The sequence below is a fragment of the Xiphophorus hellerii genome, chromosome 10 (assembly GCF_003331165.1).
Source record: "Xiphophorus hellerii strain 12219 chromosome 10, Xiphophorus_hellerii-4.1, whole genome shotgun sequence".
Classification (NCBI taxonomy): Eukaryota; Metazoa; Chordata; class Actinopteri; order Cyprinodontiformes; family Poeciliidae; genus Xiphophorus; species Xiphophorus hellerii.
In genome coordinates, this window is record NC_045681.1 from 14,987,658 (window position 1) to 15,010,681 (window position 23,024).

The 23,024-nt window shown below is 36.4% G+C and overlaps 1 protein-coding gene across 1 annotated transcript in view; it reads right to left on the reverse strand.

Moving 5' to 3' along the window:
- The window catches only part of myo1d (myosin 1D), a 91,085-nt gene that overhangs the window by 30,638 nt on the left and 37,423 nt on the right, over positions 1-23,024 (reverse strand). The window contains exons 12-20 of the mRNA XM_032574615.1: positions 18,934-19,004; positions 17,820-17,894; positions 16,274-16,406; positions 15,531-15,697; positions 14,402-14,609; positions 3,961-4,184; positions 2,501-2,639; positions 1,415-1,519; positions 1,125-1,238 (exon numbers count right to left, since the gene is read on the reverse strand). Coding sequence (XP_032430506.1) covers positions 1,125-1,238; positions 1,415-1,519; positions 2,501-2,639; positions 3,961-4,184; positions 14,402-14,609; positions 15,531-15,697; positions 16,274-16,406; positions 17,820-17,894; positions 18,934-19,004 — 1,236 coding nt within the window. The remainder of the gene's footprint in view (positions 1-1,124; positions 1,239-1,414; positions 1,520-2,500; positions 2,640-3,960; positions 4,185-14,401; positions 14,610-15,530; positions 15,698-16,273; positions 16,407-17,819; positions 17,895-18,933; positions 19,005-23,024) is intronic.

The following is a 23,024-nucleotide window of genomic DNA, read 5'->3' on the forward strand; positions in this document are numbered from 1 at the left end:
TTTCCACTTTCCAGCTCTGTAATTCCTTCTTGTCATTTCGTTAGACTGAACACTGCAGTGTCTCGTCACAGCTGTCAGTGCCCACCGGCCTCATATCTCACTTATTCCTGCTTCTGCCTCACAGATTACTGTCTTGCACATTTATTCTCTACAAATGACCTCCAGCTCAGTTTTGCAGGAAAAAAAAGTGCAAGAAACATGTATGTCATTGCAGCAACAAACCCCCCCAAACATTTCTCCTTTCCACCATCATACCAATTGAAAAAGTAAGCTGGAGTTTGCTCTTCTTGACCGAATTTTTAGTCCATCAGGCTAAGTACACATAGATGGGTAATTTCTCAAACTGCCTTTTTTAAATCAATGTCTTACAGAAAACTTGTCAATTTCTTTCAAATTTAAAAAGGTAACATTAAGTATGCCATTCATAGTAGAACTGTGCAATTAATCATAAGTCTTAATCAACTCTTGTTATCACCCCAAAGAGAAAGAAAAACAAAATAACCATAAGAAAAAAAATGAAGCTACTGTGTTTGCAGATTTTGCTTTGGATTATGTTCTTATTTAGTAATGTTACCTGACTGATGTGAATGTCTACCTCCTCTGAAGGGTGAACCTGTTTGTTCTGTGGTTTTGTTTTTTCCTCTGGTGAATACCTGCTACAAAATGTCTTTAAAGCAAACGCCACCAACATGCAGGAGACATTTGTAAGTGAAATTACCAAAACTGCAGAGGTATAAAAGGCTAAGGGGCATAGTGACCAGTACCCATGGCAACAAAAATAGATTAAAAAATATATATAAAAGTTACTAATAAATTTAGGCATAAAGAGCCACTAAGTTGTAAACAAATTCAATAAAAGGAAACTGCTCCTCACTGATTGTTCCAGGCAACAACTCTAAACTTGCAGCCAGAAATACAATGAAAGGATTTAGATCAAAGCATATTTATGTGTTACAATGGCCTAGTCAGAGTTTGGATCTAAAGTTAATCATCTATGGCTAATTGAGTTTCTAAAAGACATTCACAGGCACTCCTTATTCATTGTGACTGAGTTTTTGATGAGCTCTTTGTTTACTACCCCTTGTGTGCTTAAAAATAGGATGTAGAAATGGGGGGTGTCATACATTGTAGAGGGGGATGCTCTTCATGGGTTTGTACTGCTTCAGGGGGTCCATTTTATACAGGTGTCGGTCAGAGATGAGCAGAGCCCGGTCCTCCGCCTTGTGAAAACGGTTGATCTGGGAAACACAAAGCTCCTCGTTAGTCATCCCCCAGAGATGCATCATGAGCTGGCAAACAGGCTAACCTCCACACCCTGGAGGGAGATGAGGCTCTCCAGTAGAAGGTTTTATAGCTGTGCACACATGCGGATAAATGTGGTGAGCTGAGGACTGATGATTTTATAGCCTTCTACCTTTCTCACGTTGCAGGAGAACAAAACTCTCATGAACTTGTCTTTCCGCTGCAGCTCGCTGGAAACAAGAGTGAATGACGAAGCGGTGTCAGGGTTGTCACGTTTCTGCCCCACACAAAGCAAGAGAAAAGAAAACGGTTTGAAGGAAATCACAGTGAGATCAGACCTAAATTACAAGCGTTCTTACACATTTGTATTATTTCAGACTTTTCCCACCTCAAATTTCCATATTTCTCCATTAATTAATTTATATTCGAGGCAAAGCAATTAACAGTAACAAGAAATATTCAAGTGTATTAAAAAAAATTAAATTGTTTTGCAGCTTCTGCAGCAAGAAGCCACCCTACATGTTACTTTTAGTAGAAACTTGCAAACTAGACTTATAAAAAGCTGATTATAAGTCAGCTTTTGACTGACTTATAAAGTCAGTCAAGACTTTATACTATGCAAATAGTATAAAGTCAAAGTATAGTATTGTTCAGTTGAGATTGATGATTGACCTTGTTTCTTTGTTCTTCCTTTGTTTTCTTTTTCTGTCACATAAGACAAATCAAAAAAATTTTAGTTTTTTTTTTTTGTTGTTTTGTTTGTTTGTTTTTTGTTGTTTTGATCCATAGTTGAGAAAAAGGGGCAGATATTATAAGATTATTTTCTTCTTTCTGCTACCTTTCATTTCATTTTCTTAAATTATTATTTTTTTTTTTTTTTCTTTGTATTAAAAATTTTTTTATTTGTATTGAATGAAATGAATAAAGAGAATAATAATAATAATAATAATAATAATTAAGACAAACTAGATTTTACATGTAGTAGTATATTTAGCTGCATAGCCACTGCCATGTATGGTGAAAATCATCATTAATGCCATTGTAATATGCAGAACAAAATTTAATTGTCTTTGAATCAGTACATTAAAAAGGCAAAAAGATAAAAAGGATAAAAACATAACACACAAACACTAGCATAACTAAGAGCATTTTTGCATCGATTTAAAATGTTGCATACTGGCAACGTTAAATATTATTCGTCTGTTTTTTTTATCTTTATAACTAATTTAATCCAATTGGTTCTCCTTCACCTACTCACCACATAGTTTCCCTCCCAAGGTCTTTGCAAGCCCAAGTCGGCCCTCTGGCCCTTCAGAGCCTCCAGGCTGGCTACCTTGGCCCTGACCTGCAGAGTCTCCTCTGGAGAAAGGCCTTTGATCAGTGTCCATGCCCACCACCTGAAAGAAATATCCAAGGGCATTCATAAAGACCAAAAGTCATCACAGAAATGAAAAGTTTCTCCATCAAGGTCCCTGCTCAAAGCTTTCATTCTGTCGATGGGTTAGCAGATACCAGCTGCACTGTGCTATTTTTCGATGCCTTTTCACTCATAAATCCCGACAGCCAACATGATTCTGAAAGAAGGCTGCCTTAAGGGTGAAAAAAAAAACTGACAAAAAGATGAAAGACAGAGATGAGTCCCTGAAGGAGGAGAAATAAAATCGATACCCAGCGTGAGCCTGAAGCCACGGGAAACAGATGTAAACAGCTCGAAAAGCGACACATCTGGTTCTTCGTAACCCTCTGGACCATGTGTTGTTTACAATGAAATTTCCTCTAAGCAAATTAAGCGTCATGTCTAAAATATTCATGACCTCTCGTTATTCTATGAGTAATTGGACATTTATTTTTGAGTTTCACTTTAAAGCGACAGTTGCTTCAAGTAGATATAAACTACACCCAATATGAACCTTATAAATGTCTCAGACTGGAATTTCATCATGAACTCTGCTGCAGAATCACACTGGTCAAGTCCAGAAGTGAATTGTGAGTCTGAGTGATACACAGAGAAATCAGTAAGTTACCCGAAAAGTAATTTTCAGCTTAAAAACAACATTTGAACTTTTTATTTTATCCTGGCTGTTAACATTTCAAAACTAGGATCCAAGACTAGGCCTAAATTACATCCACTAATGCTAAGCGACTCACTTAACTACAGGAGTGTTGTTGCTTTCAGCATCTGTGACTCTTGAGACACAGATCAACACCCGCCGTTCCAAAATGAGTCCAGGATGTGAGTAAGACAGATAAACCAGATCAATGTAGCTTTTATCTGGGATCATTTAATAATAGCTATGCAAAACCAAGTGTCTCTCCAAACTTTGTAGAAATGTGCAACTAGAATAAATGGAATAAATATATTTATTTAGCTCATGGTTATCCAATGTTTTTAGGTAAGAAATTAAGCCGTTTGCCACATGACATCAATTCATAACTGTCTCGTCAGTGTTGCCAAATTGATGAATAATTACCAACTTATAAGCTAATTGACCCAGACCCGACCTTAACAGGTAAAAAAAAAAGCTATGCAACATACTAACCTCACAGCAGGATTGGTAGTAAGAAAAATGTGCTGTACACTGAAAATGATAGTCTTTAACAACAAATCTTAATTGAATAAAACTAGCATTGGCAAAATTAAGGTTTTACAAAGACTACAGATTGGAAATCGGCCTCCGACCTCCAACTGGCGCATCCCTAGCTGCCCAGGTTGAATACCTGTTATAGATGTTCTTCATTGCCTCTTCAAACTTGCGAAGGACTTTAGGAGGTGTCGGCCACTTCACGTGTCTGCCGTGGTCTTTCATGGAGCGAACATTTTTGAAGCGACGGTTGACCTCGCGGATGTAGGACTTGACCTTGTAGCGTCGGTAGGCCCGCAGGATTATGAGGGCAGCACGCATCCGCCGGTATCGCATTCTGGCGAGAGTGCCCCGCCAAACCTGGAAGACATGGGAATGGTATAGATTAAAAAATAAAAAAAGTAAGTATTCACAAAATATAATTAATCTTTTGAAGTCAATTACATTTCTTTAGGTTTAGGAGATACCTGCAAAATAAATAAACAAATAAATAAAAGAAAAAAATGGTAAAGATGGACAGGCAAAAATGTTAGCAAATATAAGGTAATTCTAGAATTTCTTATAATCAAAGAGACATCTTGCTGAAACTGCTGCCATAAAGACTGAAACAGCAAAAACAAAGATCAGTGCAAGTGAAAGCTATAACCCACCAACAAAACTAATACAACAAAGAAGATTTCAATAGAAATATCATCCTCAACATGTTAAAGACGAACATACAAATATAAAACAACATACCAGGAAACAAGACACGAAATTGAGATGAGAGAGAGAGAGAGAAAAAGAAAGAGTACACCGAATATAGAAGAAAATGATAATCTTACAAATATTAAAAGAAAAAAGAGAGAAGCAGAACTGCCTATAAACAAATATAAACTCAGTGGCTAACAGATCCTTTATAACATCAATAATAGATTGAAGGGGGGACCCAAGAGAGCTATAACTCCTAATCCAGCCTCTCTAAAACCAGCACCATATGCTCCACTTTAGCAGCATTCCCTCATTCTGACACAAGCACCAAATCTGGTGTTAATGTGTCCCCTAAATAATCCCTGGAAGCCACTAATCCACTGACAGGGCCCTAAACATCAACAGTTCAAAGCGCTATGGAGGGTGTGCATTGAAGGCACGCTTCTGAATACCATTTCAGTATAATGCACTGTAATCATGGAGATCATGAATATTTAATCCTTTACACTGAGGGGGAGGCGGGTGGCAAAGAAAAGGCTTTCTTCTATTTGCATATTGAAACTGTGGAGGAGGCAGTTTTCACCTGATGAGACCAGCAGTGTAACAGCATGCAGAGAACAAGCTGGATCACTGAAGACACAAACAAATCGATCAGAGGCTGCAAATAAAAGTGTTAAATTTCTGTTCATCAGTGGAAAATGTCATGCTGGAACCAAAAAAAAAAAAAATGTAAAAAGCAGCTGCACACACAGCACAGCCAAAAAAGTATTCATGTCTACAGTAACCTGAGCCACATGAGTAAAAAATGAAAACTTCTAATCACAAAGCCAAACTGCTTTCTGAAATTTTGGCTTTTCAGAGCTTTAAGTTTGTTCAACCATGTAATGTGAATTAAGCTGTGGTCAGCCTTGTCTGTGCAGATAAAATCCACAAAAAACAGGCCAGTGTGGTTTATATTAAATAGGCTGACCATTGAGGAAAATGATTTCAAAGATTCCTCAAATATTTTGTGATTCTAATCAGAACAGAAATTTGTATCATGTCCAGAATTAAATTAATCTTTTATTTTTAGTAAGGCTTGTAAATTCTTTTCTGTTCATGCAAATCATTCCACATTCACAAAAAATTGTCCCTCCATTGCTGTGTAGGCTGAATAATGAAGACCTTGTCCTTCATTTCTGCAATGCTGCAATGTCTCTAATGCATCATGAATAAAAGAGAGAGATAACTGAGATGACTCTCCCATGTGCTCAGGGTGATGGCAGTGGGAGAAACAAGGTGAACGTTTTTGATTGTTTTCTGGGAATAAGGTTAACATATTATTTCCATTTCAATTTTGCATGTAATCACTAAGCTGCTGTAAATCGGGCGCTCTAGCAAGGAGCTAGGTCAACCCTCACTATCAAAATATTGCTGAGAGAAATAAAGGACTCAGAAAGCATTGACATAAGGATCATATTGCTTATGTTAATGCATTAACATCCTGATGTTAAATATTGTTAGAAGTTTTATATTCTTTGTACTTTTATGAATAACATCCTTTTATTATTTAGACGAAAATACCAAGTGTCCAAGCACCAGCTCCACCAAGATAAATAACAAGAGTAAACCAAGGGTAGAAAGTAAGTAGATGGACTGGTGTTCACCTTAAACATGATCTATTAATTATCGATACTGGACAAGTATGAAAATGTAACTGTTGTAATGGTGAACACATTTGCACCAAATTCAGGCAGGCATCAAATTCTGTATGCAGATTTCATTTCAATTTCTTTATTTTTTTTTGGAACCAAAAATAAATACATGACTAGACTAAACCAAAAGCAAATTTACTAAAAACTAAAGCAATCCACACTGAGTCAATTAAAAAATGAGGAGCTTTTCTTATTTGGCAGCAAATAAAGGCTTTTCAGTTACACAGCGGGGATAGATAACCCGGAGTCATATATTCAGACACTGTTGCATCCAATAGAATGCAATAAACTCCTTATATGCATGGACATGTAAGAATTTTATGAGAGGTTACTTGTAAATGTTTAACATATTTGTTTGACCTATAAAACTGGTTTATAATTTCTGCAATTTTTTTATATTAACCTAGACTAACCCACTGAATAACAATAACTAACAGAGTCAACATGAGTTTTCTCTCAGCTACAGTTTGAGTGCCTGTCTATGTGATGTCTGAAGAGAGGTGGCAAAGGTGGCATTAGGCATCGTCTCATGTTTAGCTGTTTCAAAGAACTATAATCCCCAAACTGCAGTGCTAATCTGGACTGGCCTGTAATAGTCAATAGAAAATCAAAAATAAAAAAGTTTATTCTGCACACAAATCCAAATATGCTAGATTTATGTTAAAACAACAGCTTGCATTGCCAAAAGCTGCTGCAGTAGCTTCTTTCTTTGGATAGCTACATTAGCACAGTTCCTGGTAAACTAATGCTAAAAAGAGAGAGCAAGAAGATGCAGAGCTTTTAAATAATAGATGGACTTTTAAGTAAGGGCTGCATATCAGTATCATTGTGTACATTAATAATATTGAAAGGACTATTTAGAATGTGATATTTCCATTGATATTTCCAGTTATATATAGATATTTTGCAAGTTGAAAAGATATTTAGACTCACTGCAGTGTCTGCTGTTTTTAAATTAATCCATTTACTGTCTATACCCTCTTATCCTTCAATTCAGAAAATAAAATTCCTATTTTAAACCTATTCATTATAGTTACTTCAACAATATGAAGTATATTAAACGAGAATAGCTTACATTTAATGTAAACAAGAATTTCTTTTTTGTTTAAATGTCTTGTACTTTGTCTCAATTTGAAGGATGCTCTCCTGTCTAAATTTTCCAATACACAAATGGAAACAAAAGAACAAAACAAAAGTGCCCAATTGGGGAATCAATGAAAGCTCATGAAATATTTTGGCTGCCTAAAGCCCACATGGTGCACAGGTCTTTGCCAGATCAACAACTCTGCTTAGCGAAGCCACAAGTCACTAATTACAATGTGACTGATGTCAGTGGCAAGAGGTGATATAGGGGGATAAAAAGAGCATCACAAAACAGATAAATGACATGAGAGCAGACATAAACCCATTGCACTGTGTTTGGAGCTTTATTAGAGTGCGATAGGTACATGGATGGTGCAAAAATGGTGGGGGTATCTACAGAAGCCCCACAGTTAGACACAACAATGTTCTGCCACAGTGTAGCACTCTGGCTCCAACGATTGAGCCCGGCCGATGGAGAAGCCACCCAGGGGGGTTTGAGGATAAATCAGGCCTGTAACGAGGCCCCTGACGGTCTGCAGCCTCAATCTTTGGGCTAATAAAGCCATCTGATCATTATGGAGGCGGTCCTCACAAAGCTAAGGGGCTCTGGGTTTACGAGCCCATCAAACCCAGATGGGGGATCTTTTTCTGTTGTAACAAAGCTGGACAGACTGCTGCTGTTTAGGTTGAGAAATGAATATTAAATAAAAGCTAGGGCAACTCGGAAGGGCTGGAGGGTTTCTGCTGAGATACTGAGCTCCATAAAATACAGCATGAGTCTCACTGTGAGCTGCTATCTAGAAGCGAAATTCATCCATTTGCTGTCTATACCCTCTTATACTTGCAGGGACGCGGGGGAGCTGGTGGGCAAGAGGGAGGGCAAATCTTGGACGGCTGGCCAGTCCATCACAGAGCCCCTCCAATATAATCATTGTTAGTGTAACCACCGTCAGTCTATTTAAGTGCTCAAAGAACCTTTCTATACACAAAAGATTTTCAACAAACAGGACCAGAGCTGGCATTAGTTCCGGTACTTGAAAACCGGTACTATATCAGCACTATAATTAACTAGGCATCTTCTTTTTAAGAGGAATAAACAGCAGGGAATCTAAATAGCCCTATCAGAATGCACACAATGCAGATTACCCCAGGCTATAAATACAATGAGGTGATGTATTTGTGGAGGTAAACACTTGCCACTACTGTACACAGACCAGTCTAAGATATAGAAAACAACTCCTTTAAGGGATTAGTAAAAAAAAAAAAATTAAAAATTGCATTTTATTCTGAAAAGGACCAATAGGAGGGTTGGACCACTGTCAAGTGGATGACTTTCCAAGTCCTCAGGGGACATCAAACTGCTTTTTAAATGACAAACTCAATGAGGGGGGCGGACTGAGGGGGGCTAATATCAGGATTGTATGACAGAATCTGGTGAAGCTGCGAGGTTTGCTGACCTCTCGCTGTCAAAGGGAAACACTGGGAAGAAGCTGAGGGCAGCAATCATTATCATAAATCAATGAAGGTCTCCTTTGAGTGGCACACTCACCAGCAACCCACAGCAATGACACTGGTTCCTTTACTCTCTGCATTGGGTTTAAACTTTTACCTCATGGGTAATGTCCCCCAATGATGTGAAACAAATGTGTTCAAACTGATTTGAAACATTGTAATCTCATTAAAGAGGTGTTATTGAAGAGTCAAATGAATTGGCTCCATCGATCATTGAAATGGGACTGGACCAAATAGATTCTAGGTATATTGTCCATAGTCAGCAGAATAAGCTTTAAATAACAAACATTAGTCAAACTGATCTGAAGGACAATAAAATTAACTGGGTGATTCATCTAAAAATACCTTGGAAAGATTTTGTTATTCATCGCAGCATTAGAAGCAATATTTTTTACATTACAGGTACAGCAAAGCACACAAATCTTGGGTGATTTGAACTATGAATGTACAGAACAGTCTTTATGCAGGTGAACCCCACACAAGTGGCACCTTGGTGTCTCAAAAACCTTGAAAGGATTTAATGCAAACTTGTAATTTGAAGACAGAGCATGTGAAAGTTTCTCTTGGATGAGAATTATTAAAGAGTTTTATTAAAGGTAATATTCTTGTGTTGTTTTACAAATCCATCAAATGTTGAAATAATCCAGAATTAAATTTGAATGCTGATGGTTGATTCATGATTTCTTTGAGTATAATGGGACAGCTCCAAGGAAAGAAAGTGTGAAAGTATTCACTATCCACAAAGATTGATAAGTTGTGAGACTGATTGTTTTATGACATTAATAGAGTCTGATGCATCTTCAACTTTAATGCACAGTGGGGTAACTAATATAGATTAGTTTTTGTAATACATTTACACCGATTGGGTTGCATGGAATTGATCTGAAAATCTATTACACGATTTATGTTTCCATACCGTCTCCTAGGGAAGTCTTGTGCAATTCACAGACACTAATTTGACTTTATATATCTGTGTGCTAAATTAATCAAAATAATTGGTTTTAATAATCTGAGGCTATGGTTATTAAAGAAAAAATTCTCCTTTTGTGATGGAGGTCAGTCCATCGTATCTTGTTTATACATGATGGTAGGATGGAGCGGAAGATGACTAGGCAGACTGTGATGTTCTGAACATTTTAATATAGCATAAGCAGACTTTTTGGGCCAATCTCTGGAAATCTCTATGTCAGAAAAGGGCATTTGGCGATACTTGTCACATTCTCAGTTATATGTCCCGAATCCGTGTGATTTGTGAAGAAAACAAAATTGAACATACAAAATGTATGAATTCCACACAGAATATTATTTTGGTTTCAACTCCAACTGTACAGTATTGCTATTGTGCTAATTAATTAGCCACCCCTGTAGTTCATTTCTGAAACGTAATCAAAATTGGAGTTTTTGGCCGTGTTGTAACATAAAGTGCAACACCTTCAGCCTTACATGTTTGTAACTTAGTCATGTACTTTGTTATATTATAAAAAATAAAATACCGACTAAAGAAAATTAAAAACTAAATCCGTAGCAACATAATTTGCCACATTAAACCGTCAAATTTTTCTCTGTAACAGTGTTGAGTTCCTTTAGAAAGGATTTGTAAAACTTTTTGCAGGAGGGATAAAAGGATCAGAGACTGTGTTTCTGCTGAGGTTTTTTTTATTTTTATTCAGAATAAAGATGTGTGGGCTGCTGAGGAGATCCAAGGTAGTGCCGACTTTTCAGAAAGTCAGCACAGAAAGAGGTAAATGTTAGCAGTCCTCTTTACCACTCCGATAATATAGCTCCAAGGAAAGATTCAAATGACTACATTATTCATTGCTCTCAAGACATGATTTACCAACCGAGTATCAGTGGAAAGGATTAAATAAAGGTCTTCATCAAATCAACTTTTTCCTCTAGATGCTGTCCATATAAACCCCATGTGGCTTCTCTATAAAAGCTGATGACCCATAACAAAACACTCCTCATGTCTGATAAACCCAGTTTCACACATGAACCATGTAAAGCTTTGGAAAGCAATTAAAACCAAGGCTCAGAGTACACGAGGGGGGTGTCGTCTCATCATGGTGCCTACTCTGACAAATGCTGACAGGTACTGTGATGTGGATGGCTGAGCTTGGATTTATGAAATATTCATTTGCAACACACAGAGCAGGTGGGGGAAGTTTATGTATAATTTAAGGGCTATCTGTATTTATGTTGGACTCTGGGATTCTTGACGTTTTTCTTCCTGTTCTTTAAAATAGGAATAATGAAACTGCTTTTTTTCCCAGCTTGATGTCAGTGAAGGATTTCACAAAACCAGACAATAAAAAGAGAAGAAGGATGTGATGAACCCTAAAATATAAAGAAAGAACTCATAAACAGAGGATTAAATTGAGATGAGGAGAAGCCCTCGCCCCTCCTGTACTCCCGACTACACCCCCACCTTAAAGTAGGAGGCATTATGGTAATTTAAAGGCATAAAGCAGAAACGTTTGCCAAGAGAGACCAGTTCATAAAGGCAGCAAAACATAAAACCCATAAAATACATAAATAATCTTATGGAACATAAGTTTATAACCAACTTTCAACATAAACAAGTACATAACAAAACCATTACAGTGGTTTTGTTATGTATTCCATTACAGAAGGAGCATCCACTTCAAAACAGTCACACTGATGGAGTGAAATATTCTTTCTCCATTAAAATCAGGAAACATTTCTCTATTGATCAATTCTGACACTTTCAAGCCCTTTTGAATGTTATTTCAGTAAATAAACATGGCATATTGTTATGGCTAACAACACCTAAATCTTCTCATGCATTCAACAATATATTTACCAAGGTTTATATAAACCTTACTTTGACATTACTTCAGATGTGGTGAAAACAACCTCATATTCAATGCAGGTTGTAGCTAGAAATCTTCAAGGTATTGATGCTTTTAAGATTTGATAAACTGAACGCCTGTCATTATATGTCAATGTATTTTTTTAGAATTACAGTAAGAAATGCTTTACTATAATCTAATTATTTTTATGAATAGTCAACTCTAATTAGCCAAATTAAACTTTAATTTGTTTTTGTCCAATTCAAACTTTAACTGTGCAATGTAGATCTGAAATTCAAAGGCCGATTGGAAAGATTTTCCATTGCTGATGTTGAGAAAGACAATCACATAAGTGTCATTTGCATATAAATGGAGTCTAGCTTTTTAAAACAAATCAAATTTAAACAGAATGCAAAGAGAAGGGCTGTTAGACCTGTGACCTGTCCATGTTGTCCCCCAACAACCGCTGGAGATTGGCACCTTCTCCAGGTGCCAATTGCCAGCACGTGCTTAATCTGGTTTATACCTGTAGGATTAAGCAGGTATACACAATGGATGGAAGGAAGAAAGAAAATGGGCTCCAATACAGAGCCCTGATAAACTATTTTGGACATTGAGAAAACAGAAGAAAAAAGGAGCCTGAATGGTAGAGCCCGTTGTCTCCTGGTTTTCACACGCAGCTGCAGTGTGAGCTGACACTTAAGCTGTATGCAGAATCACAGATTGTTTTGTTTGACAGGGCAAACTAAGTGGAAATAATACAAATCTGTGAGGTAAATAAGGACAAGGAGAATGTCTGTGCCTCAGTCATACAGCACTAACTTTGGCACTGTGCCGCCTGGCATAAGGTTGGATGGTGTGCCGGGTGCTGATAAGAGGCCTGCTTGGCACAGCAGATCAGACTCCGACTGGGATGTTTTCTGAGTAACAGCATGATACAGGAGTCTATTCTGCTGTCACGCTTTTATTTGACGCTCTGAAAATATGGAGTGTGTGAGCATGCACATAATGAAAGCTTTGCTTCGACACTGACCGAGGACAAGATTAAATATAGTTTCTGAAAAAAAGTCAACCATGCTGAGCCATTTGCTTTGGTGGAAGAGCTTCAATTCCTCTGAGCTTTCTCTTTGTTATCAAAGCTGGATTATACGCAGATACAAGATAGGGGTTTCCTCAGGGAGAAGAAACTCCTGACGGGTCACATCGATCAATAAATAAGGTCAACCAATCATTTCACTACAAAAGATAATTCGCCTTGGAAAACCCTTTCATGTCAGGGCGTACCTTGACAAAGGTGCACATTGATGCTGTGGAAGAATACAACAACATAGTGGGGAGGAATCTGCTGACATCAAGTAATGACAAGCAGGAAAAATGTATGAATGGCAATCAGTCGGGTCCCAAGCGTAGCACAAATGTGCCTCAGTTGCTTTATGTTCGAGAGCTCCCTCATACTGTGGATAAACTGATACTGTACATGTGTGACTGTCAGTCAGAACTGTTATTTTTTTTTAAGCCGACATAGAATTTGCATTGCATATTCTCAATTTAAACCTGAGACAGAGTCTCAGTCCACGTTTACAAACCATCACATTCTTCCTATGCATACTAAAACGATGCCTGTCAGCGAATGCAGCATAATCACACCAAGATCTTGGTATTCTCGCCTCAAGGAAGTGTCAACAAATCACTGACGCATGAGGAAGACAACAACCACTCACTCCAGTGACGCATCCAAAGTTCAGAGCATATTATTTTATGCTCTGAGTATATTAGGTAATATACTTAACTAAGTTGTCGTTTATGACAAATAGATTAAACGTATAATAATAATTCTGACGTATTATGTTGAAGCTGCGGTTCAGCTGCATTTTTCTCCAGTCACTCTCACATGTCTGCTGGAATCAAGAGCCGTGCTTAAGTAGGTGACAGCCAATACAATCTCAGTCAGTCACTGCTTTCCCATTTTGAATGGCATTGTCAAGGTTAAAAAAAACTATTGGTATGCTGGTGAAGGCCAATATTTATTAGATTTGTTGAATTCCACAATATAATAATTTTAACTGTGAATACATTTGTCTGCATTTTCTGCAACCTGGAAATCAGAGGGGATGGAAAATTTGGGCAACCTGTTTTAACTTCACAGCTCCTACACCAGTAACTATAAAAAGGTCTAAAAAAAAAAAAAAAAAAAAAAAGTGTTAACATCTCAGCTCTGCTATTCTGAGAAAATATAAAAAGGAAAATCAAAACTTTTAAAACCACTACATTCAGATAAAGAAGCTCCAAAACAAGACAATTAAAAGCAACACCAATAACACAAGATGATTTCAGATTCTGAAACACCTCTGAGCTTTTCCAATTAACTGCAGAGTGACAGATTTATTCCTCTCAGAGGTTATTCATATGCAGAACAGCATCTGATGCAATCCAGAAGGAACAAGATCTTTGGCCTTGGAAACAGAGGCAACTCATAATCTCATTTCAAGGTTGTAATCAGATGATTTATGCTTATGGGTGGTAACCGGCAGATTTAATAATGATTGATATTTAGAATTAGAAGCATTAGAAGCTTCTAATTCTAAATATCAATCATTATTAAATCTGGTATTTATTATTATCAAATACCATGAAATAGTAATTATCAGTTTGTTTAATGGGTTAAAATACAAGAAATAAAATGAGGGACAAAAAAGTAGTATTACAACTGTACAGATTAAAGATTTAATTACATGACATATTAGCATAAAGTAAATAAAATATGCTCATGTGGTCACATGATTACCTTCTGGAGGAAGACGACAATTCTTTGGACCATTTCAGATCGCTGCTCCTCCAGGCTGAAGAGAGTACGAGGAGTGCGGATGAAGACCTTTGTTTTGCCGTAAGCCACGTCGTGGTCAAACTTGCAGCCCTGCAGAAGCTTCTTAACGGCATCTTTGTCTGATGGCAGGTCATGGTTGGGCCATGTAAACTCTGAGATCATCTTGTATCTAAAGAAACCAAAGTGAATACATGAAAAACAGCAGCATAACTGCTCCAAAGCTACATTTATTATTATTTTTAATATACTATTTTAAACTATTTTAAGTTCACTCTATAGCGGTATTGGAGTAAAGAGGTCGGTACATAATGCACGTCACAATTTTCTGATTTTTATTAGTAGAAAAAACTGTTTTGGTCTGTCCTGGCAACAAAGTTGGAAGTTTACAGCTGTAAAATGAGAAAATTTGGAGTTCAAGGCGAATAAATAACTTTCCAATGCAGTCAAGATGACATTTTATTAAGAAGTTGATTTTGTAAAGTGAGTTTCTGCTCATTTTAAATAAGTACCTGTTGAACAGTGCAATTTATTATTTTTTAGATGTTAATTCCGTTTTTGTCTAACTTTTAGTATTTTATTTGCTACAGATCAAAGCTTGATCAAATGATATTGAGCCATTTTTTGATAAAGTACAAATCTTGGTAGGCAGTAACTGCCTCGTAGAGTTGCAGGTAAATGAGTTTGAATCAGGGTGTAAACATGCTTCTGATAGCATGAGACTGGAAATCTAAATTTAAAAAGGTATATAAAGTAGAAAAAAAATTGTGCAGGTTATTTACCAATGCCATTCTAAAAATAGCCATTAATATGCTGTCATCAACAGTTCTCTACAGCAATTACAATCATATACAGATTATTGAAGTGGCTTTTACCTAAAATACTAAATATTGTGGTTGCTGGAAAATGACTAAAACTAAAACAAGATAATGATGGGGTTCTTTTGAAACTGCGGTGCGGTCATATATGACGAGTTGGCAGAGTAGGAGCTGGATATTAAGGTTATGATACAGACATTAACACGCCACAGTCAGTGTAAAGCCCAACGATTTACTTAAAGATGGCCTCTAAAGTTCTTTTAAGGCTGGTATACCTCTGCAGAAACCGCTGATATATCTGTCTGTAGGCGAAGCCGGCCCGACGCACTCTGACGTTCTCCAGCAGGCCGAGATACTCCACCTGGTGGCGGCAGCGTTCGGGCTCAAACAGAAGAGGAGATTTGACGTCATTGGGCTTGATGCAGCGGACGTAGTAGGGTTCCTGTGGATTGTAGAAGACAAAAGGCTAACATATGTCAAAAAGTTATAAACCAGACAACAGAATAGCTTACAAGGTGATTGAAGCTGCTTAGTGGTACTAGAAAGCTGGTAATTAAAATGGGGTTCATTTAATTATCAGCATTTCAAGTTGGCCAGATAGCATTTCAAGTACATTTATGGAATAAAGTATATATGCAGTTTCACATGTTTGAGGTAGGAATGTCTGCTTTAGCTTTTTTCTTTTATTTTCTATATTTTCTTGCTGTAGTGGATTAATTTTTTATACTTCAATCATCTGTATTTGATTGTAATTGCTTTAGAGAACCGCATATTAATGGCCCCACATGTGCTTTTTTTTTTTTTTGGTGTGGTTTTGGGAACTAACGATCTGACGGGACAATACAATATGATTACTTTTATGTCCTATATTTTATGTTATCAAACAATTTGCTATTTTTGTTTGCAAGGATTAAGGTTTGTGATAATAACTGTGAAATTGTTTTGGATTTGTCCCACAGCCTTTCATAGGGTTCACATTTTGTTCATGAAATTGGTTCAACTGATTCTGACTCCTCACCTTGCTGGCAAGGTTCTCCACCAAAGAAATCATGGAGTTTTTGAAGATTGTTGCTGCTGTCAGCGGCCGTTTGGTGACCTCTGTAATTCTCAGTTTGCCCTCAGGCCACATCCCCTTCAGTACTGGATTGGAACTATGAAGAAAAGAGAAACACATAAGAAAATTGAAGAAATTGATGCATAAAGAGGGAAAGATACTATAAAATAAAATGCAACCTTAAGTAATAAAATTATTATTTGTTCTCTATCAATCAATCAATCAAATTTTATTTGTATAGCACATTTCAGCAGCAAGGCATTTCAAAGTGCTCTAGTGAAAAAGATGCACCGTATGGTCCAACACAGTTTCTTACTTTTAAGGCAACAGTTTAAATCCAGTTCTTGATTTATTCAGTCCACTAAAAATAAAAGTAGCAGCTTCCAGCTTTTATGTATTCAGACGCCAACACAACCCATCTAAGCCAACCCTGAAATTTCTGTTCATGCCTAAAGGCATTTTAGCAAAATGAACAGACTTATGTTAAGCATCCTCTGTAAAATCACTCAAATCCCTTAAACCTTTAACACCTTTGTTTTCTGTTTTCACTGTGATGGTGTATAAATTAGAGTCAAACCTTTGAGAAACCAGTCTGCTATACGTGAGATTATTTCTGATTTAAAATAGTTTTTTAATGGGCTCTAAAGATAAGTCAACATGTGATTAATTTGGACCAATTGATTTAGATCATTGGTTATGTAATGCACTAGCCTTTGGATGAACCTCATACATTTTCAAAAAAAGTTTGAACCTTTTAATAGATTTACAGAAATTGAATACTTTGGAAAGTCAATTTCCAAAGTACTAAAATACCTACATTTGGTAGGAAAAAGAATTTGTAGGCTTTTCAAAATTAAATTTAAAGAAACTTGTCTGCTTTTTTGTTGTTCAATTATTTGGAAAAAAAGACTTAAAATACTTAATATGCTTCAGAGCTCAAAGCTGATAAACTGATTCCCATCAGTGTTTTACTTCTTCAGTAGTGTTCAAGTAGAAACAGGATTGAAATAGCGCTGAATGTAGTCTGCTAGGTTACTTTTCCATAATCAGTGATATTTACTTCAGTGATTTGGAAATAATTTTTGTACTAATGCAACCTATGAAATAATGAATTGCTTTTCTAGTTTGATGAAGGTATTCATTTTGGTTTACAATATGTATAATAATAGTGATATAGTGGTATCTTTACTCAAGGTTGTCATAACGTAAGTATATTGCTATATTCCATGCCTACATTGAAAAATCAAAGATGGATATTTTAGATTAGGAAACTTTATTCAGCTACAAAACTTTCACTTTTAATTTTCCAAATATTTGCTTTAAAAGCTATGAACAATTGAAATGTACACGGTGCACACATGACTTTTAAGGATTTATTATGTCATATTTACAAGAACAAACTCAAGTTTAAAGAGTGTAGTGTTAGATAAATCTGAGGAAAGTATTTGAAATGAAAGTGCAACGAGAGACATAAATAGAATGTGAGGAAGTGTTTAAAGGTGTGCTTCACCTGTTGTACAAAAGCCTCTTGAAGTCTTGGAACAGGGTGTCTTTGTTCTTATCGATAAAGCCCACCACTGAGTACCTGTGAAAAGAAAATGTCTGGTAAGTACACATGTTCGGACATACTGTCCTGCTTGCTGTTCTTTACCACCATCATTTACACAAATTGTGGTCATTAAAATAAAATAGGACCTTTTCAGCTTTGTTCTGCCAGTGTACAAAATGTCTGGTACTAATGTACACCTTCAGATTATATACTGAGTAGGTGAAGGAGCTCCATAAGTAGCCAAGCTGTTATAATCCATGCTGTGAAAGCTTTAAGTCTCCTGCCTTACCCTACTGTGGCACTGGGATCAATCAAGGCTGCCAGCCTGGTCCTGCTCCCCTGGGAACCAGACACTTAGCCTTCACAAATAGGCTCAACACATTTCCATGAGAGCCCTGATGATGGTTCTTAGTGTGTGTGATTTAACAATATACTGTAAGTCATGTTCAGGTGCTGTGAGTGACTGAAAACAGGTCACACTGTTTAATAGCAATGAAGATTACTTTTGACCAACAAATAACACTGATAAAAAAATAAGGTAATGCTTAATACTGTTTTTTTGCGAATGCATACTATACAAGTACATCTCAATAAAAGAATATTCAATTGAAAAGTTAATTTAGCATCCTTGGTTTGATAAAAATCTACAGAAATAAATGCCTATAAAAAATCTCAGAATGCATCATGAAAGAACAACAGTAGGTTATTAAATTAAATTGCTGAAATAAAACATTCATATTTTTAATTTATAGAGAAGCACGTTTGTCACAACAACAGATAAACAGCTGCACCCAAAGTCAGCAACCAAAGATATATTATCTTCCTATATCAAAAGAAACCGTATTGAAAAAAATATATTTCTCTTCAGAGAATGGAATGGACAAAGTAAGAAATCTAAGAAATCTGAATGAGAGGGCCTTTAATAACCTCAATCTTTTTCTGGAACAACTTAATGTTCTCAGCTTTAGTTCCAGTCAGCAGCTCTGAGACATGAATGCATAAAAAAGTAGAAAAGTGGATGAATCATCAGTAAAAGCTTTCCCTAAATAAGTAAAAAAAAATTTAAGATACTTACGCCACGTCCCCTGCATAGTGCCTGATGCGAAAGTCTCTGTCGAACTCCAGACTCTTATCAGTTGGTGAGAGCTATAAAGAGAAACACAAACAGTGAGTGGACATCACCAAAGTGAACATAGAGTTCCATAGAGCTGGATATTTCAATAGCAAACAGGCTCAAAAAGAAAAATATATAAAGGTTTTAATTTACAGTCACACTTAACACATTAATAAGGTCAAGCTCAATACTGATCATATAAGCTATACTTGAAAAGTCCCCTAAGTGTACATAAAAATAAAATCAATCAAAGTGGAAATAAATTGTCTAATATAAAATTTACACTAAACATTTTGTACAGATTTTAGAGGGTAATATTCTAAATGTTACCAAAATAGGTGTAAATATTAATCAAAGGCGATTTTATTTGTCTGTATTCAGATTGATTGGTTGTAAATTTATTGTAATTTATAATATGAGTTGTACAAAATCCTTCTATCATTTTTAAGTGTGTGTATAAACACATTTGAGTATAATTAAAATTTTAACATTTGATTTCAGTTATTTAATGTAAACTGAGCAGTAGCACAGTCTAAATATGACATAAGAGGGGAAAAACATGTTTTATCCAAAGAAATTTGGATTTTTTTGTTAAAATTGATCAAAGTCAAAAATGTAACCGTGTATTTGTGATTATACTGTCTGAGTTGAGGGATATTTTTCATCTTTTTGTCTATTATACATTTTATAAGATCATAGAGGAAACAGTTCACATCCCTCTTTTTCACAGGTTGGATCGATGGTTTATGTACCCATTTAATGGGATTAATATAGGCATGAAAAGAATACATGGATTTTTTAATGCAAAGACTGACAAAAAATCTTATCAACCTTTTTTTTTTTTTTTTTTTTTTTTTTTTTTTTTTTTTTTTTTTTTTTTTTTTTTTTTTGTAACCCCTCCAGGGGGTCTTTTTGTGGGCTCTAGTGTCCCTTTTTATGAAGTAGGCTGACAGGAAAGGGGGAGGGAGAGGGGGGAAGACATGCGGTAAATGTCGCCGGGTCCGGGAGTCGAACCCGCGACCGCCGCGTCGAGGACTTGAGGCCTCCAAATGTGGGTCGCGCTAACCCCTACGCCACCACGGCACGCCCCCCTTATCAACCTTTTTTGAAGGTCAAATATTCTTTAGGAGATTACATTTTCTAAAGCTTCTGTAGCTTGAATTTGACTCAGCAACCAAGTCCAGTCAGCAACGCTTTAACACAAACTGAGCCAGAAGGACCGATGAGATTCTTACTTCCTGTGACATAAAGGCAGCTCTGCCAGAATAGAGGAGGAGGAGACATGTTTTGGTTGCTCCATTTCATCCTCTTTCACACAAACTGGCAACAAACCTGGTGCAATTTCTCATCAATCCAAACAACCTATTTTACCCCCTTAAACAATCAGGCTCAGCAGGACTCTTTTCAAGTCCAAATGAATTTACCGTCAAAGATTTGTGCCAGGTCTACTTTAAAACAAAGAGTCAAGTCATCGGTGGCCCTTTGATCATAACTCTTCACAAGTCAAGCTGTGATGGCTAAACTGAGTGTCCAGAATGATTTGAAGAGCTATGAGCATTACTGACACAGCAAACCCACTGGTGCAAGAAACACAGAGACTGTCAGGTTTGATTAAGTCCCACAGTAAAAGAGCAAGAGGACAGAGAGGAACGTGCATCAATGTTAGGAAGTAAATTCAAAACCAGGGGGCAAACTGAGACAGCAAGAGGAGGACTGAAGAAGATGGAAGAGGAGGAAAATTAAAGTAATTTGACAGGTGGAGACATCAAGGGGGAAAACAAAGGTAAGGAAGAGCGAGATACTGAAGCCTGTATGGGAACATGTGAGGAGAGCAGAGGACAGAGTCAAGTAAGCAGGGAGAAGGGAAATAACAGCAAATGGGACAAGAAGGAAATATGCAGGTGCCTCTATATAGATTAGGACATCAACATTTGATATCCACTGAATTAATTGAGTGAAACTCGTAAAGATTAATTAGATGGAAGCTTTTATTCAAATTAATTTAAATTATTATACATTACAGATAAGAGTCCATGGTTCAGTTTACCATAGAAAATTTACATTACATAAGACCAATAAAAACAAAATTTAAAACATAAATGACAGCCAACTAAAACATATATCCAAGTCCTCTACCATACTACAGTATAATGGAGTAGTTTCTCATCCAGCAATGACCATTTGTGGCTTTTGTCGAGGGACTGGAAGTCGCCCAACTGTCTTTTAGGTAACTTTCATAATTGTAGCACTTTTCCATGATTGTGCATAACATAATATTATTATGCTAAAATAGTTTTTTTATTAGTCTTATTTAGCAAACTTAGTGAGAAACAATTTTGGGTTTTCATTAGCTAGGAGTCACTTATAAAAATAAACAGTAAGTGTATTTGGCAATGAAAAGGAACGGTATGGACCTAATTAATAAAATAAAATAACCTTTTCATGATATTCCAATGTATTAAGATGAACATGTAATGAAAAACTATTCATGGTTGATAAATGTGCTTCTTTGATGCTAACCATAGAGCTTTAATGTCACCTGCTTTATGAATAACCTTTTCTACATCATATCTAATGTAATTTAATAGGTTTAGGTGGTATATGCTAAAATAAATTACAACCTTCTACAGCCATGTTAATAGTTATTTAGAGGCTAATTCTGTCAAATCAGCCATTACAAAATGTTCCATTAGTTTCTGAAAGTGATGAATGACTCATCGGTGTGCTAAGAGCTCTCAGACTTTAACAAGAAACAGACACACAAGCAGCAATGAATAAGAGGAAATTCTGCAAACATAATAAGAGCCTCAGATTTATTTTAGACAGCTGAATGAACCAAGTCCAAGGCCCAAGTCAAAACCACAAAGGGGCTGAAAGTAAATCTTTGACGGATTTGAGAAAAACTCCTGGTGGAAATCAAAAGATTATTTACCTCCCTGGCAAAAAAAAAAAAAAAAAGAAATCTACTGAGACACAAAGCTGGTTCCAGTTACTGTCAACAAGAGTTTGATGAGGAAACAAAAGAAATGTGTGATTGCCTGTGTGTGTAAGTGAAAGAGATAGTAATTAGAGAGCTGTTATAATCACAAAAGTCTGGCACCATTACAAGAAGATGCAGCCCGTTATGAGGGGATCGGCTTGAGTCTGTGCACTTTCACTCTGACTGAATTCATTGCTTTCTGCGAGAGTTAATGGGTTCTTTTAAAGGGATTGTGGGTTGATGGTGTTTACACATTATTATTCATGTCTAAGTTTAATCATTTTGCAAGACTCAAATTTTCACAGTTAAATATTTTATACCCTCTTAGACAAAAGAAGGAAGTTCACTATTAGTGTATTAAAGGTATTTATACATAAGTCAGGCTTTAAATTTGAAATACAAACTGCAAGATGATGATGGACGGACAGACGGATAAAGTGAATGGACACATTCAAACCTGATAGATGGATGAAAGGAAACAGATGAATTGATTGATAGAAGGATGAGCAAATGAAGATAGTAGTGAAAAGGCAGAAAAGAATGGATGAAAATTAAACTAAAGATTTCTAGACTAAATGCAGACTGTGTAGGAAAATGTGTTGCTCTGACGATAGTGTCTGAACAACAGGAACACAAAGAACCTAGGATGAAGTGCAACTTTTGCTGTATTCACACAGAAACCATTCATATATCTCCTTCTTATTGTAATCTTTTCTATTTAAAACATTTCCTCCCTAAAACTATTGAACAACTGCTTCATAATTCACTGTGTTAACGTAATCAAAAGCCAATTTCTTTACTGTGTGACGCTGACAAACCCTCCAATAAACAACCACCTTAGCAGGAAGCCAGACACTAAAATCAAAAGTTTTAAGACCTCCTTGAAAAATGCTTTAAAAGTGAATTGGACTCTTTCAGTCATTTCAAGTAGAGTCTTTGTAGTAAAAATATTAGCTTTGTGAAGTCTTGTAGACCACAGTGGTGCATCCATTCAATTTAGGATTATTTTTTATTCTGGAATGATCCATAAAGCTGAGTTTAGTGATTGAACAAGCACGCATACTTCTTGAAA